The sequence below is a fragment of the Chlorella variabilis genome (assembly GCF_000147415.1).
Source record: "Chlorella variabilis unplaced genomic scaffold CHLNCscaffold_22, whole genome shotgun sequence".
Lineage (NCBI taxonomy): Eukaryota > Viridiplantae > Chlorophyta > Trebouxiophyceae > Chlorellales > Chlorellaceae > Chlorella > Chlorella variabilis.
In genome coordinates, this window is record NW_005435066.1 from 401,800 (window position 1) to 417,772 (window position 15,973).

The 15,973-nt window shown below is 69.4% G+C and overlaps 5 protein-coding genes across 5 annotated transcripts in view; 2 read left to right on the forward strand and 3 right to left on the reverse strand.

Moving 5' to 3' along the window:
* The window catches only part of CHLNCDRAFT_58866 (hypothetical protein), a 4,240-nt gene extending 1,059 nt beyond the window's left edge, over positions 1 to 3,181 (reverse strand). The window contains exons 1-7 of the mRNA XM_005844535.1: positions 3,099 to 3,181; positions 2,759 to 2,876; positions 2,422 to 2,541; positions 2,058 to 2,141; positions 1,670 to 1,798; positions 886 to 1,365; positions 481 to 600 (exon numbers count right to left, since the gene is read on the reverse strand). Of these exons, the coding sequence (XP_005844597.1) occupies positions 481 to 600; positions 886 to 1,365; positions 1,670 to 1,798; positions 2,058 to 2,141; positions 2,422 to 2,541; positions 2,759 to 2,876; positions 3,099 to 3,164 (1,117 nt within the window). The 5' untranslated portion in view covers positions 3,165 to 3,181. The remainder of the gene's footprint in view (positions 1 to 480; positions 601 to 885; positions 1,366 to 1,669; positions 1,799 to 2,057; positions 2,142 to 2,421; positions 2,542 to 2,758; positions 2,877 to 3,098) is intronic.
* Positions 3,182 to 4,252: 1,071 nt separating this feature from the next.
* CHLNCDRAFT_138871 (hypothetical protein) lies at positions 4,253 to 5,485 on the reverse strand (the record flags this gene model as incomplete). The annotated part of the gene is made up of 5 exons (XM_005844536.1): positions 4,253 to 4,492; positions 4,665 to 4,782; positions 4,936 to 5,081; positions 5,314 to 5,361; positions 5,465 to 5,485. 5 exons carry the CDS (start codon positions 5,483 to 5,485, stop codon positions 4,253 to 4,255), a joined length of 573 nt encoding a protein of 190 aa, XP_005844598.1.
* A 2,880-nt stretch (positions 5,486 to 8,365) lies between these two features.
* On the forward strand, positions 8,366 to 11,014 carry CHLNCDRAFT_138873 (hypothetical protein; the record flags this gene model as incomplete). The annotated part of the gene is made up of 9 exons (XM_005844442.1): positions 8,366 to 8,427; positions 8,536 to 8,696; positions 8,898 to 9,021; positions 9,169 to 9,310; positions 9,525 to 9,641; positions 9,894 to 10,020; positions 10,289 to 10,416; positions 10,611 to 10,715; positions 10,886 to 11,014. 9 exons carry the CDS (start codon positions 8,366 to 8,368, stop codon positions 11,012 to 11,014), a joined length of 1,095 nt encoding a protein of 364 aa, XP_005844504.1.
* A 336-nt stretch (positions 11,015 to 11,350) lies between these two features.
* Positions 11,351 to 13,128, forward strand: CHLNCDRAFT_138874 (hypothetical protein; the record flags this gene model as incomplete). The annotated part of the gene is made up of 5 exons (XM_005844443.1): positions 11,351 to 11,424; positions 11,532 to 11,829; positions 11,988 to 12,317; positions 12,488 to 12,738; positions 12,939 to 13,128. 5 exons carry the CDS (start codon positions 11,351 to 11,353, stop codon positions 13,126 to 13,128), a joined length of 1,143 nt encoding a protein of 380 aa, XP_005844505.1.
* A 329-nt stretch (positions 13,129 to 13,457) lies between these two features.
* Positions 13,458 to 14,711, reverse strand: CHLNCDRAFT_138875 (hypothetical protein; the record flags this gene model as incomplete). The annotated part of the gene is made up of 4 exons (XM_005844537.1): positions 13,458 to 13,688; positions 13,837 to 14,031; positions 14,152 to 14,295; positions 14,424 to 14,711. The coding sequence occupies 4 exons, from the start codon at positions 14,709 to 14,711 to the stop codon at positions 13,458 to 13,460; spliced, it is 858 nt and encodes a 285-aa protein (XP_005844599.1).
* Between the last annotated feature and the right edge of the window lie 1,262 nt (positions 14,712 to 15,973).

The window sequence follows — 15,973 nt, forward strand, 5'->3', positions numbered from 1 at the left end:
GTCGCGGCAGTTGGCGTTGGCAAAGTAGGACACCACCCCTGCCGGGATCACTGCAACGTCCCCGGGCTGCATCGTGCGCAGCACCTTCCTCGTGCCGTTCACCACCAGGATCGTATCGATGGTGCCTGCGGGCAGGTCAGAGCAAGCGGGCGCAGGGCGGCGGCGGTGAGAGGCGGCGCGAGGGGCACGTGGCCAGAGAGGCGCCGCCAGAGAGGCGCCGCCGGCGGCCGCACGCGGCGCTCTGCGCGCTCCTTCTCGTCCCACCTTGCGGGCCGCACGGTCCCGCTGCTGCACGGCGCACACACACACGCGGAAAGCACCAGCCTCCAGCGTCCCCGCTGGCTGCCGGAGGCTGGCGACCGAACCAGCCTCCCCTGCCCCCAAGCCCAGCGCTGCCCTGCGTCCGCCTCCCTTCTCGTCAGCACCCTCCGCTGCCCATCCCGGTTCCCCGGTGCGCCGCGCCGCCCTCCCCACACCCACCTGTCAGCACGGTGACAAACTCGTCGGCGTTTGGCTGGAAGTGCGGCACGTAGGTGCTGCAGGGGCGGAAGCGGGTGAAGGTCACCTCCGAGTTGGCTTCCTCCAGGCCGGGCAGGTCATCTGCAGGCAGGGCGGGGCGGGGAGGGTGGGGCAGGGCAGGGTGGGGCAGGGCGGGGCGGGTGAGGGCAGGGCAGGGCAGGGCAGCAGGGGCCAAGCGAGTCGGCGGGCCGGTGGGCAGCCAGGCACGCAGGAGGGTCCGCCCCGGTGGGCCGAGCCCCAGGCGCGGGCGCCCCGCAGCGCGGGTGCCAGCACTGGCGCCCTGCCGGCGCGCCCAGGGCCCCACGCCGGCGCCCCAGCCTGCCCCGCAACAGCCCGCAGCAGCCCCGTAGCAGCCCTGCAGCCCACCGTAGGTCAGCTGCCACTGCTCGGCGTAGTCGTTGTCGACGGTGGCGGGGGCGGCTGTCACAGAAGCCATGAAATCGTTGTACACATCCCCGCCGCCGCCGCCACCCTCCTCTGCCAGGAGGCGGCCGGGTGCACGCCTGCCGGCCCCTGCTGCTGCCGTGCCCAAGGCCGCTGCCGACCCTCTGGCTGACCTGGCCGAGCTGGCCGAGCCGCTCGCCGCCGACAGGCGCCTCGCCGGCAGCCCCCGGCCGGCCGCCAGCGCTGCACGCAGCAGGCTGCGCCGCGGGGTGGCCGCAGGCGCGGGCGCGGGCGCGGCCTTGCCGCCGCCGCCGGCCACCGCCGGCCGCGTCACTCCGGTCTTGTTGGCGGCGGCAGCTTCGCAGGTGGCTGTGCACACCTCATCGTTCAGAGAGTAAATGTGCGCTCGGGGAACCTTGAGGCTGGACTGGAACTCAGAAAAGTTGGTCACCCCGAAGCTAGCTGCGGCGCAGGGCAGGGCAGGCAGGCAGCGGCCCATTGCCTGGTGCGGGAGCGAGCGAGCGAGGGCGGCAGCACCGCATGCCCGCCACAGCTGCGGCAGCTGCGGCGCAGGCCTGGCACCAGGCACGGCGCCGGGTGGTAGCGGCCCCAAGCCGGCACGCATTCCCGCTGCAGCGCAGCCCTCACAGACGCCCCGCAGGAACGCAGGCAGCCAGGCTGGCGCCCCGGCGGCAGTAATACGCGGCGGCGGCAGCATGCATGCCCCGCTGTGGCGGCAGCAGGCAGAGTTGTCGGCGGCGCTCACAGATCTGCGCCTGCTGCGGAAGGCCCATCAGCTGGTCTGCCGGGTATACAAAGTCTGGGTCTGAGGAGGTCAGCACAATCAGCACCTCCGACTCCTCACACTCTTGATTGCTGAAGGCGTGCAGGGCGCCTGCAGGGAGCGGCGGCGGCGGCGGCGGCGGCAGCAGGGACCAGCGAGCGGCGTCAGCAGCGGCGCCCCGCCGGCCGCCCCGCCCGCGAGCGGAGGGCCAGGGCCGAGCCAGCGAGTGCAGCGCGAGCGTCGAGCTGGCGGCAGCCCAGGTGGCAGAGGCTGTGGTGGCAAGCTGCCACCGCCAGCCACGGCAGAGCCAACAGAGGCTGCTGGGCTAGAGAGCTGTTGGGACATCAGGTGGCTGGCTCGGGACTGTCACCTTTGGGCACAGACATGACGTCGCCCTTGGAGAGGGTCCTCTGGAGCACCTCGCCATCCACCACCATCACCGCATCCACCTTGCCTGCACCAACCACCAGCGCAGGGGCCGGCGCCGGCAGCCGCGCACGGCAGGCTCAGCGGGGGTGGGGGGAGGGCATGCAGCCAGCCGCTGAGGCAAAGGGCGGCCGGGGCGCCGCCCAAAGACGCGCCCCTGCTTGCCCGCAGGGCTGGCCGCAGGGCCCATGGGACATACGCATGTAAGCAGGAACCTTGCAGCCGCCTATCCCCTGCTGGGCGGCCCCACTGGGCACTCGGCGGGGGCAGCTGCCTCCAAAAAATACACCGGTAATTGTGGAGCGCACCCGACTTGACGTAGAAGATTTCGGCGCAGTTGGTTTGGTAGTGCGGCGCAAAGGCGGAGCACTCTTTCAGCGTGACCAGCAGCATCTGCCCGTCTGCCGTGTCCAGCGCCAGCAGGTCATCTGCGGGAGCAGCGGCGGCGGCGGCATTGGCAGGCGCGCGCTTGAGCAGGAGCGGCGCCAGGGCAGGCCCTGCCCGCAGCATGCGGTGCACCATAGACGCCTCCCTCGCCGCGGGCCGCCGCCCCAGCTTTGCGGTAGCGGGGGAGGAGCAGGCGGGGGGCAGGACGGGGCTCCTGGGCGCCGCCTTTGCTGCGTCGGGCGTTGCCGCGCGGCGCACCGTCGGTGAGGGCGTGGAAGTGGCCATAGGCGTTGTTGATGGGCTGCGGCGCTGTGGACAGCGAGGCCATGTATGAGTTGTAAGTGAAGGAAGAGTCGTCCGAGGTGTTGTCGGCGACCTGCGCGGCCAGCACGAGCAGGCGGGGTGAGCGTACTGGACAGGAGGCGGGCTTCCGTGGCGGCGTGCGGGGGCAAGCCGTCGGCGTGGCGGCGCGGCCGGGTCGCCCGCTGGCGCCACAGGGCAGGCCCGAGCTGGCCTGCACCGCGATCCAGGCAGGTTGCCGGGCAGGGCAGGGAGGGAGGGAGGCGAGGGGCGCTGGCCACCGCCGACATGTGCTCACCGAAGCTGCCCCCGCTACCGCCGCTGCCCCCAGCAGCCATGCCACCAGCAGACACCGCAGAATCATGACATCGAGCCAAGAAGCCGAACAATGGATGCCACACAGGGGCTGCACATGCCCCTTGCGCCCCAGCGCGCGCCACGCCCCTCCCACATTCCTCCTGCCCATGATGCCTGGAGGCACCTTTAGCGGCGATCACAGCATCATCACAGGAATCTGTAGCGTGCAAGCGCGTCCTGCTCAGGCGCTGGCAAAATGGCGGCGGCGGTAGCCCGCCCAGCACCAGCAGTATAGGTGCCCTTCAACCAAGCCTGCTCAGTGTAACCTCATGGAGGGCATTGCATGATGTGTGTGTGTGTGTTGTGTGTCGGCATAAAGATGGCCATGGGGTTGACCGGCGAGCGGCAGGCGTCCAGCCGGCCGCAAAGAAGAAGAAATGGTCTGTGTTCGTGCGGGAAAATTGGCTTGCGGGCCAGAGATGTAGCTGCGGATGACCAGCTTGGAGGGACGAGGAAAGAATTTGTGTTAGGGAACGGGTTGATGGTAGATAGCCAGCTGCGGGAACTACAAAGGGGGCACACTCGAAGGCTTTGGGACAAAAAGGCGGGATTCGTTCAGTTGATGCCGCAAGGGGGGTACAGGCTGGCCATGGCGGGGGTGCCCAAGGATGGGCATCAGGTAGCAAGAAGCGAAGGGCAGTCCGGGGGTTGGGAGTTCTCCGTACGGGCAAATGAGGTGGACAGCAGGCCAGGCACACAACTAAAGTACCTGTGGCAAGGGCTGGGCCATGGGGCAAGCTTTGGCGCAGGGCAACAAGTCCTGCGTGCCAACAGCGCTGCTCCTGGCACTGACGCACACCGGCGGCGTGCTGGGCACGGCACAGGAGCGGCAGGCAGAAAGGGCATGCAACAGGCCCTGGCCAGGTGTAATGGGCAAGTAGTCAAATCTGGAGAAAGCTAGCGGAGAGGCAGTGGAAAAGAGTGGACAGTAAACGGGGAAGCAACGGGCTGTAGACATACTACCAAAATCATCAAGGATGGATCGTTTATTTGATGGCAGATTGCTCAATTGTTGGGCAATGATGCGAGGGGCATAAAGGGCCCCGGCGCCGGTTTCTGCGTGAGGCGCACTGCAGGCACCGTAGCTGAGCTGCATCACCCCGAGCAGACGCTGCTGCTGCTGCTGCTGCCCCTGCCGACGCTGCGGCGCGGCGCGCATTCATCCTCGCTGCCGATGCCTTGGCTGTGCTTGCTGCAGCCTGCCTCTGAGCAGCTGCGCAGCACAGTGTTGTTGTCGCTGCCGCCGCTGCTGCTGCTGTCGGCCTGCCGCTCTCTCAAGCCGGGGAGCCAGCGAAAGAGCAGCTGCGTGGCGTGCTGCTTGTCCATGGGCTTCGGCTGCACCAAGCCGTGGCAGCAGGCAGGCATGAGATTTTCCAGATGGGTACAAGTGCAGCAGGCAGTGGCAGTGTGAAGATGCAAGTCTGCCGAGATGCTGTGCTGTGTGTGCATCGCCACTGTACCAGCCACGTTGCGTTGCAAAGGCACTGCGCTGCACAGCGGCGCTCACCACTATGTCGTTGAAGCCGCTGCGCATGCACTGGTGCCAGGTGGGGGAGCCGTGCCGCACATCCTCGCTAGTGAACGCCACGATGGGCACCGGCAGCCAGCCGTGCTGGCTCTCGGCACTGCAGGACGGTAAGCGCACGGACAAGCGGTCTGCGGGTGGCGGGGCGGGCATGGGGCAGAGGGCAGCTGCACAGGCAGCAGCAGCTGCGCCCAGCCAGCCAGCATGCGGCCGGGTGTGCGTCGCGCCAGCAGAGCCACCCAGGGTTGCACACCTGCGCATGGAGACTGCGGCGTTGAAGCCGTCCAGGACGGGCATCATCAGATCCAGCAGCACGCACACGATGGTGGAGCGGCCGTGCTGCAGGTACTGCTGCAGGCCCTGCTGCCCATCGCAAGCCTCGATGACATCGAGGTGCAGCTGCAAGAAGGCAGCAGAGAGGGCGGGGCGAGATCCGTTGCTGGGTGAGCGCGCACGAACATGCAGGCGGGCACATCTGGCGCTACGCAGTCCCTGTCTGCATGAGTGTGCTGCCCTGTCTCCCGACACGGGTTGAGCAGTGCAGGGTTTGGGGCGGCGTGGTAGGATGGTGCGGCGGCACAGGATTGGCGGCGGCAAACTGTGCGACACCCAGGGCCTCAGCTGAGCTCACCGAGCGAAGGAGGCGGGTGATTACCACACGATTAATCGGTTGGTCGTCCTGCAGAGGCCGGCAGGTGTGGGTTTGGGTTGGGCGGCCTTGCATGGTGCCCTTGCGGGCCGCCCCCTGGCATATCTGCCGCTTTCCAGCTCCCTCAACTCACCACGACCAGAACCGTGCTCATCGGGGCAGCCGAGGACAGAAACTCGGCGGGTGGGCACCCGGTGGGCGGCGGGCAGCTGGGAGCCACAAACCGTGTTGGGGTTGTTGCAGCTGAGTCTGCAAGACTCCTCTTGGATCGAGCGGATCGCTGCCCAAAAGCGCTTGCAAAAGGTTCCCAGCTAGGATCTCGGCCACTTGGCGCACATCAGGGCCCTCTGTCCAGTCCGCCGGCTTCTATTCGGTCCCCGTGAACTCTTGCAACGCGAGATTCGCCAAGCCCTTCGGCCAAATCGTGTACGGCTGTACTGCAGCCACTGTTGTGATTTGACCAATTCCCACCAACACCGGCCATGCTGCACGCATGGGCATTGCCGTGATGGCGCTGGGGCACCGTGCTGGCACAAACGGCTACGGGTCACAGAGTGGCGGGGGGCAAAGTCAAGCGGGCGGCTACCAAGACCTATCAAGACTACCAACCTATGCGAGAAAATGAAACAACGTACAAACGGAAGAAGGAAACAGGGGCAAGGCAATGTACACGCTACCGAGCAGAGAGAAGTACAGGCGGATATGCCAAAAGGGAGATGCCCTCCAAGCGCCAGGCTTGGCGGCGCCATCGGCACCGAGGCGGGCATTGTGGTTCATTTCATGCAACAGCATCGTCAAGCATACAGGCTGCCGGGGCGGTGCTGCAGCGCCGCCAGCGCCTGCGCCGCCGCGTCGGCCAGCAGCAGGGCCAGGCACGCGACGGCGCGGGCCGCGGCGACGGGAGCCAGCACCAGAGCGCGCGGCGGGTGCAGCAGGCCCAGGCTGGCCCGCTCCACCACCCCTGCCCCACACAGCAGCACCACCTCCGCCACCGCCAGCAGCAGCGGGTAGAGCTGCAGCAGGCGCTCTGCGGCGGCCGAGGCCAGCCGGCCGGCGCGCGTGCCGCCGGCGCGCACGGGGCCACCGCCGCCGCCCAGCCGGCCCGAACCGGCAGCCGGCCCGGCGGCGGGAGCGCCGGGCACGTAGCACTGGAAGGCGGCGCCGCCGCCCTCGTTCATGCGCTGCCGTGCCAGGCGCAGCGCGACGGCGGCGCGCGCCTGCAGCTCCTCAGCATCCTCAGCCAGGCGCTGCACCTCCTGCAGGTCCAGCTGCCGCAGCTCCGCCTCGGTCTGCAACACACGCAGGCAAAAGCGCAGGCACAGCAGCGCAGCCAGGCCACGGTTGGCGGCCCGGGCAGTGTCGGGACAAGCAGCAACAAAAGCGCGCCCCGCTGCCCTGTGTTGCCCTCCACATGCCCTCGCCACGCCCGCGGAAGCGCGCCCTCTCGCACACCTGCGGCAGCGTGACGGCGCTGCTGATGAAGCTGGTCCAGGATGCTGCGGAGCGAGGGGTGTCGCAGCCCTGCAGGGCCGCCAGAGCCTCCTCCTCCAGTGCGCTCCCCTGCCGCAGCGCCCGCCCCGCGCCCAGGAACGCGGCGTCCGCCGTGGCGGCGCTGGCGGCGCTGGCGGCCGAGGCCGCCGCGCCCGCGGCCTTGCCGCTGCCGCCCGCGGGCGCCTGCTGCGCCGGCGAGCCGCGGGAGGAGGCGGGCGACAGCTGCAGCAGCAGGCCGGGCCTGCAGTGGGGGGCAGGCGCGGGGCCAAGGCATAGGCAGCCATAAGAGACAGCACTGGTGGTCGCGTCGCGCTGCTTATGGCAGGCAGGCAGGCAGGCAGGCAGGCAGCAGGCAGGCGGGCAGAACCACAGGCGGCAGAGGCTGCAACAGAAGCGGCACCTTGGGCTGGGTGACGCCCGGGCCTGCACCGCGGGCTGCGCAAAGCTGGACGGCGGCGCCGGCTGCTGCTGGTGGGGTGGGTGTGGCGCAGGCGGGGCGCCCGCCTGGTGCGGCCCGCTCCAGCCTTCGTCAAGCATGTCCAGCAGGGATCCCTGGCTGGTGGGGCTGCCGGCGTCGGTGTCGGTGTGGCGCGCGCTGTCTGCGGTGGGGCGGGCCGCCGCACGCTCCCGCTTGCCGCCGTCGCCAGACCTGCCGGGGAGGGAGGCAATGACGCGCCAGCAGGCAAGGCAGGCAGGCTCGATTAACGGATGAGATGGAGGGCTGATGGAGGTCGGCACATGCGCTGCGCTGCTTCAAAGCAGCTTGAAAACACCAGCTGCGGAGCAGCGGCGGCGGCGGCGGTGGCGGCGGCAGGCTCACCGCTCGCGGCGGCTGGAGCTGAGGCGGCGGAACATGTCGAGCGAGGCCTGGGGGTTGTCTGGGTCGAGCGCGGCGCGTGCTGCAAATGAGACTGGGCCCGCGGCGCCCTGCTGCCTCTGGTGGGGTGGGTGGGCGAGGGCGGCCCGCAGAGAGGGGTCCAGAGCCGCCGCTCCCGCCGCCGCCGGTCCTAGAGTCAGGGTCCGAGAGAGCTGCTTGACTAGCCTGCTGGCTCCCTGAGCTTCCCCTGGCTTTACGTTGCTGCTGCTCATTGCCGCAGCAACCCCATCTCCGCGACAGGTTTGTTTGAGGAGGGTGGGTAGGACCTGCAATGCCGCCAGCACACCCGACGCGCTGGGTGGCGCCTTGGCAGAGCACCGGGAAACGCGCAGGGGGGCCAGCGCGTTTCAGAGAAATGGGCGCATGGCAGTACGGGCAGGACAGAGACCACGCCGTAGGTGCGAAGCCCTCATCGCCAGCGAACGCTAAATCAAGGGGTGCAGCGCAGAGGCTGCTTGAGACCAGCCTTTTTGGCCTCGATCAGCGCCGCTCTTGGAGTTCAGCGCAAGCCGAGCTCCAGCGCGGCTGTTGCAGCGTCTGCATTCACTGCCAGAGGCAGGGCACACCGGCTGTGATCGCCTGGGAAGCAGTGCAAGGGCGTCAGCGATAGCAGCAGAGCGCTTGGGCGACCCCTTGCTAGCAGCAGCGGCCGTAGGCTGAGCAGCTATGCGGCAAGGAACAGGGCTTGCAGCAGCCGTGCTGCTGGGACTGCTGGCCCTGGCTGCAGCGTGAGTGGCCCTGGCATCCCGCCCGCCATGCGGCGCATGTTGCTGCCGCCCCGGCCCGCTGCCCTGCTTGTCTGCTCACCCATGCCCACATGTTGCTCCCTGCTGCAGACGCGACTACTATGACATTCTCCAGGTGCCGAGGTCGGCCACCGATGCCCAGATCAAGCGTGCCTACCGCAAGCTGGCACTCAAGATGCACCCGGACAAGGTGCAGGGCAGCGAGGAGGAGAAGAAGGCGGCGGCCCAGAAGTTTGCTGACGTCAGCCACGGTGGGTGGCGGCGGGGGCGGGATCCGCAAGACGCCTGCTGGGGATGGCGGGGAGGCGCAGCCGGCAGTGCGAAACGGGGGCAAAGCAGGAGGGGAAGGATGCGGGCCAGCCCCGCTTGCAATACAAGGAGCAGAACCCACCTGACCGCCGCTCCCGCCCTCTCCCAACCAACCCGCACTTCCACGCTCCCCGCTGCTGCAGCCTATGAGGTGCTGACCGATGCCGAGAAGCGCAAAGTGTATGACCGGTATGGGGAGGAGGGGCTGAAGCAGATGGGCAACGGCGGCGGCGGCGGCGGCGGCTCCGCCCAGGACATCTTCTCGCAGTGAGTGCCGCCCGCGCCGGCTGGGGATGGCCGATGCGCCGAGCCGGGTCGCGCCTGGCGCGCTGCGCGTCCTGGAACCGCCGCCAGGGCCAGCTGCCGGCTGCCTACCTGCCCGCCGCGGCCTCGCCGCCTCCCGCCGCTCCGCAGGTTCTTCGGCGGCGGTTTTGGCGGTTTTGGCGGGTTTGGCTTTGGGGGGCAGCAGGAGGAGGAGGAGACGCCCAAGGGGCACAACGTCGTTGTGGAGCTGGAGGTGACGCTCAAGGACCTCTACCTGGGCAACCACTTCAAGGTGCGGTCCTGCTGGAAAGGCAAAGGCAGGGGCGGCGCGAGCGCGGGGCTGTGGGAGAGCGGGAGGCGCGCGCCAGGGCCCTCTGGGCCACAAGCCTGCATGCCGTGTGCTTGCTGGCGGGCCGTTTTGCAGAGCTGTGCGATGTGCTGCCGCCTGCCCTGCGCCGCTGCATGCCCCACCACCGCACACGCGGCCGTCGCCGCCCTGCCCGCAGGTGGTGCGTGACAAGAATGTGGTCAAGCCTGCGCCCGGCACGCGCAAGTGCAACTGCAAGCAGAAGGTGGTGACGCAGCAGATCGGTCCCGGCATGTACCAGCAGTATCACAAGCAGGTGCGCTGCCGCAAGGCTGGCACAAGCTACTCCGAAGTCAGCGCCCGCAGCGCCCGCAAACCGCTGCCGCTGCCGCGTGCGCAGCGGCCTGCGAGGCGGCACTCTGTGCTGCCTGCGAGGCGCCCTGCACGCCGGCCGCCCCCTCTACTGCGCGCTGCGTTGCCAGCTGGGCCTTGCCGCACGCCAGCGCAGCCGCCCTGGCTCTCCCTCACGCCCGACATGCCACATGCTCCCCGCCCCGCCACCACGCAGGTGTGCGAGGACTGCCCCAATGTCAAGTATGAACGGGAGTCTGAGTCACTGACGGTCAGTGTGGAGCCGGGCATGCCGGATGGCCACACCATCACTTTCTTCGAGGAGGGCGAGCCCATCCTGGACGGTGAGGCGGCAGCCGCAGGCGGACAGCAGCAGGCGGCGGCGGCAAGCCGGGGAGCCAGAGGGCCAGCCGGCAGCTGCTCCGGCCGCCTGCGGCGGGGCAGCGGCACGGCTGGGGTGCACGGCATGGCCGCATGCCGTGCCGCGCTGCGCTGTGGTGTGGTGCAGCAGCCAGGCGTCCAAGCCCTGCCCGCCCCGGTTGCATCCTGCCAGCCTTCACCCCGTCTCGCGTGCCCACCGCAACGCCCCCCTCCTCAACTTTTGCCACGCAGGCGAGCACGGAGACCTGCACGTCGTGCTGCGCACTCTGCCGCACCCCAGCTTTGAGCGGCGCGGCGATGGGCTCATGTACAACGCCACCATCAGCCTGCTGGAGGCGCTGGTGGGCTTTGAGCGACAGGTGGGCGCGCGGCAGAGCGGCTGGCCGCGGCTGGCACCCCGGCGGCTGCTTGTGCTGGATCAAGTTGTTCGTGAGCTGACCTCCACCGCCGCGACAGTACCACATACGCACACACACAGAAACACACGCCACTGCCCCACCGCTAGTCCACTGTGCTTGCTTGCTTGCTGCCGCCGCGTGCCTCCCAACCGCAGATCGAGCACCTGGATGGCCACAAGGTGCAGATCGGCACGCAGGGCGTCACGCGCCCCGGCGAGGTCCGGTGGTACCAGGGAGAGGGCATGCCGCAGTTTGAAAAGGTGGGCCGCTGGCTGGCCGGCTGGCCACGCATGCTGCGGACTCTGGAGTGATCTGCTCTGGAGAGTTGGGGACTGGCGTTGGTGTTGGGAGGCGCTTGCGGCGCAGGGTTGCCGAGCTCGCCATGCCAGCTGGGCTTGCGTTGACCAGGCTTTGCTCCTTTGCCCTGCAGACCACCCGCGGCGACATGTGGGTGACCTTCTCGATCGCCTTCCCGCGCGCCATCAGCGACGAGCAGAAGCAGCAGCTGCGCGAGCTGTTTGGCGGCAACGACGAGTGGCAGCGCAAGGATGAGCTGTGACCCGTGCCTCCAATTTCATTTATTCAGCAGTATGGTCCACATCGAGCACTGTAAACACCATACGCTTCGATGCTGTTGGGCGCCTCGCTGGCGGTCAAACGCGGCGCTGGTCAACGAAGCGCATCGCGCTGGCGCCTGCGTCAAATCCGCTTTCAGGGCATCCCCTGCTGCTGCCCCATCTTCCTTGAGCATCCCGCTGCCAACAATCGTGGACGCCCTCGCACAAACTCGGAGCTCAAAGCACCACGCTGCACGCTCAGCCTCCCCCGGGAGGCTTGATCGACACCACAACCCCGATTGTTCTGTTAGCAGCCAACTGGGAGTTCATCAGGTAGCATGGCGGCCAAGGACGGACCTCAGCTGGCCGAGCTGGTGCACCGCAGCCTGCCCTTCACCATCCACGGCGTCAAGTAAGCGGGGAGGCGTGACAGGGGATGCAGCGCCGCGCGCTCCAAGACCCGCAGCGGGGTTCCGACAGCTCCGCCCTTTGCCCCGCCCTGACGCCCTGCCGCCGCAGGTGGGTCCCCGGCACGGCCCGCTTCGTGGTGCTGGGCAGCCGGCCGCGCGGCACCGGCGTGCTGCAGGTCTACGACCTGGATGGGCTGGAGCTGCAGCAGGTGGCGCAGGCCGAGCAGCCGCACTCGCTGCAGTGCGGCAGCTTTGGGGCCAGCGCGGCTGCCGACGCACACCTGGCGGTCGGCACGCAAGCGGGCCAGCTGCGGCTGCTGGACGTAGCGCGCCTGGATGCGGGGCCGCTGTTCAGCGTGCAAGCCCACGCCGGAAACGTCAACGCGCTGGATGCCTTTGGCGGCCAGGTGGGACGCGCCGGGAGGCACGGCGCGGTGTTGCCGGCACAAACAATATGAACGTCTCTGGTCGTCCGGAGATGTTGCAGACAACCCGTCAGTTGAGCTGCAGACAACCGAACGGTTGGCTGCTGCTCAAGGCTGCTGCTCTGTTTGAGCCCCTGCAGTCAACCGGCTGCGGCCCGCCAGTCATCGCCACCGCCGGCAAGGACGGCGGCGTACGGGTGTGGGACCCGCGCCAGCCCGACGTGCCCGCCGCCGCCTTCCTTCCCGCGGCCGGCCCGCCGCCGGCCTCATCCTCCGCAGCCGGCGGCGCCGGCGCGGGCGGCGGCGGCGGAGCCAGCGACTGCTGGTGCGTGGCGGTCGGCAACTCGTACAACCAGATGGAGCGGTGCTTGCTTGCTGGCTACCAGAATGGAGACATCAAGATGTTTGACCTGCGGGCGGCGCGGGTGCGGTGGGAGAGCAACGTCGGCAAGGGCGTGTGCGGCGTGCAGGTGCGTGGGCGGGGACCTCCAGCTGCTGGGCCGGCTTGCCGCACCGGCGGGGCGGCGGCCGCTCTGCGCAGGCCGTCTGCGCCACACACACAAACAGCACCTGCAGCCACACAGCCACACAGGCCCGCAGTCCCGTATTCACCTGGCCCACCACCTGCCCGCCGCCGCAGTTTGACCGGCGCGACATCGCCATGAACAAGTTTGTGGTCACCTGCCTGGAGAGCCAGCTGTGCCTGTTCGAGGCGCGCACCCAGCACCCTCGCCACGGCTTTGCGGCGCACACCCAGCGGCTGGCTGCGAGCGAGGGGCGGGAGGCCACGCTGTGGGGCGTGCACCACCTGCCCCAGAACCGAGACGTGTTCATGGTGTGCGGTGGGGACGGCAGCCTGGCACTGCACAAGTACCAGTACCCAGACCAGAGGTGGGCCCAGGGCCGGGCTGGGGCGCTTTGGATGAGGACCTTTCCGCTGCCACAGAGGAGAGCGGGGGTGGGCAGGCGGCAGCGCTGACCACAGCATGGACAGCGTGGCGGCACGGGATGCGTGCCACGGCGGCAGCACCGAGCCTCGCCTCTCAGACACCGCTCGCACGCTCGCTACTACTGTCGATCGCCCTTTGCAGGGCTGTCAAGGACGAGGATGGCGAGGCGCGCGGCGTGGCGGGCAGCGCAGAGGTGGTGTGCGAGCGCACCATCTCCTGCCAGCCGGTCGCGGCCTTCGACTGGAGCGGCGACAAGGCCGGGGCGTTTGTGGCGGCGGCCTTTGACCAGACGGTGCGGGTGGGCATGGCCAGCCGGGTGGCCACGCTGTGAGGCTGCTGGTGACCACGCTGTGCCCGCTGTGCTCTCCCCATCCCTGTGCGTGTCTCGCATCGGCACCAGTCAAGTGTTACAGCTCAGTCAGCAATCAAAGGCAGGAGGACAGATAGATGGGGGGACAGATCAGGGAGAGGGGTGGGGAAGAGAATGTGGAGGCGTCAGCGCTAAGGGGATTCGGCGGGCGCTAAGGGAAGGGAAAGGGGTTCAGCTGTGCACGGGTTCAAGAGGGGACCAGAGTGTCATCAAGGGGAGTCAGAGAGAGGGGAAGGGAGAGAGATAGCAAGGTGCATCACGCTGCCGCCAGGCGCGGGGCGGGCGGGGCTCTACATGCCGCCCCACAGCTTGAGCAGGCTGCCAAACATGCCGCTGGCCTCCTGCCCCTCCACCTCCACCTCCGCCTCCTCCTCAGCCAGGTCTGGCAGCAGCACGTTGTCGATCACGTGCACCACAGCGGGGCAGCCGGCGTTGACGTCGGGCACCACCACCTCGGCGCTGGACAGGGAGCCCACCACGTTGATGCGGCGGCTGGCAGACTTGGGGTGCAGGCCGTACACCTGCGCGGGCAGGGGAGGCGGGGAGTGGTGGGGGCAGGTGATGAGAGGGTGAGGGCCAGCAGCGCTGAGAGGGTGAGGGGCAGCGGCAGGTTGGCGGGCACAGCAGACCATGGCAGTTGCGCCCTGCCCCCCCTGCTCCCCTGCCCACCTGCTGGATGGCGATGCTCAGCACGCCGTCCTCGGGCTCCTCCTTGGCCTCCTTGCCCTTGTGCATCCAGGAGGCGGTGGGCTCGGCCTCGGCGGCGGCCTCCAGGTCAGCGGCCAGCAGGGTGGGCAGCTCCTGGGCGGTCTTGAGCTGGGAGGAGGTGAGGGCCTGGCCGGGCACAACGTGGTACTTGAGGATCTGCGGGGCAGGCGGGCGGGGTGGGGCAGGTGGTGGTGGAGAGAGGGAGGGAGGGAGGAGGCGCGGCGTGGGGAGAGCAGGAGGAGGCACGGCCGCTCCCACCATGCGCCACCCACTCACCGCCTGCAGCAGCTCGGGCTGTGCCAGCAGCTGGGCGGGGGTGACGTCCAGTGCCTCCAGGGCGGTGGCAAAGGCCTCGTCAGTGGGGGCAAACACGGTGGCCTGCAGGCTGCGGTCGGACAGGGCGGGGGCCAGGCCGGCGGCCTGCAGGCGCAGGCGGCGGCGGCGTGGAGGGGAGGCAGGCAGCGGTGGCGGTGAGCAAGGGAGCAGAGCAGGGGAGCGGTGCAGGGGAGCAGAGCAAGCAAAGCAACCGCTGCTCCCACCGCGCTCACCTGGGCGGCGGCGAGCAGGGTGGAGAAGTTGCCTGCGGCCTGGGCCACCTCGGCCACGCTCAGGCACTCGGCGGGGGTGACGGTGGGTGTGAGGATGGTGCCGGGCGCGCCCGACACCGCCGGCACCTCGGGCACCAGCCAGGCGTGCTTGGAGAAGAACTTGGTGCGCAGGCCGGAGATCTTGGCCTCGTGGTGCTCGCGGATGCCCGAAATGAGTGGCCCCTTGGTGGCGGCCGCCCCGCCCACCAGCGCGCAGAGCAGCAGGGCGAGCGTGGCGCGCTGCTGCATGGTGGAGAGTGGTGGAGGGGCTGGGAGCAAGCAGGGGAGGCGCGCGCAGGGCCTGGAGCAGCGAAAAGGAGGGAGAGAATAGCGAGCAGAGCGCCAGGCGCAGGGTTTTGAGCGGCCCCAGGGCCCTGCCCCTCGGGAGGAGGCTGGGATGGGTGGAGCGACGCACGGCCTCTTGGAAGGAGCCAGGGCGCCGCATGGGAAATGTACCGCCGGCCCGTCCCGCCGGAGACCACTGGGCACCCCTATTGCGTCTCCCATCCATTACAGGGGGCCTCCTGAACCAGGAGGGCCGCAGGATTGCATGCACCGGCCTAGCTGGGCTCGCCGGCCTCCACCGCCGCGCCCCCCGCGCCGCCGCCGCCCGGCGCCCGCGCCGCCTGCCACTGCCGCCGCCCCTCCTCGCCCAGCTGCAGCAGGCGGCGCAGCTCCTCAAACACGCCGTTGGCGTCCAGCACGGCAAAGGCGCTGGCGCGCTTGCGCTGGCCCATCAGCTGCGCAAGGAGGGGGAGGAGGGAGACCGCAAGGCGGGTGGTCTTGGTGGTGGTGGTGGTGTTCGAGGGCGTGGGGCAAGCGCGGGGCGGCGAGGCTTGGCAGCGGCTAGTAGCAGAGCGGGCGCGTGAACCGGGTGCCAGGAGGTGGCAGCCGCCCCGCACCTTGCCCAACCTCTGCCGGCTCAGGGCAAACACCAGCGGCACCTCGCGCTCCCGAGCCAGCGCGACCAGCGCCGCCGCGGGGCAGCGCACCGCGCCGCCGCTGCCACCTGCCGGGGCTGACGGCGCTGCTGCTCCCTTGGCGGGCGGCCCTCCAGTGCCGCCGCCGCCCTCCGCCTCCTCCTCCTCACCCCCGTCCGCCTCTGCATCTGCTGCCGCCAGGCTGCTGATGTTGGGGGCCAGAAGCACCAGCTTGGCACGCCGCACCTTAATCGCCTTCTCCACCTGCATGCACCCCAGCCGGCGGCGGCAAACCGGTCACAGGGTCGGCCCTGGAGCGGGCAGCTCGGGGGCAGCTAGCCCTAAGCCCTAAACCCCGATCCTCGGTGCTGCAGCTCCAGGGCTGGCCCCGCGGCAGCTGCTCTGCATGGCGGGGCCAGCCAGCCTGCCCGCTCTGCCCCAGGGTGGGCGGCGTGCTAAGCTGGTGCTTCTGGCCCGCAACATCAGCAGCCTGGCGGCAGCAGATGCAGAGGCGGACGGGGGTGAGGAGGAGGAGGCGGAGGGCGGCGGCGGCACTGAAGGGCCGCCAGCCATGGGAGCAGAAGCGCCGTC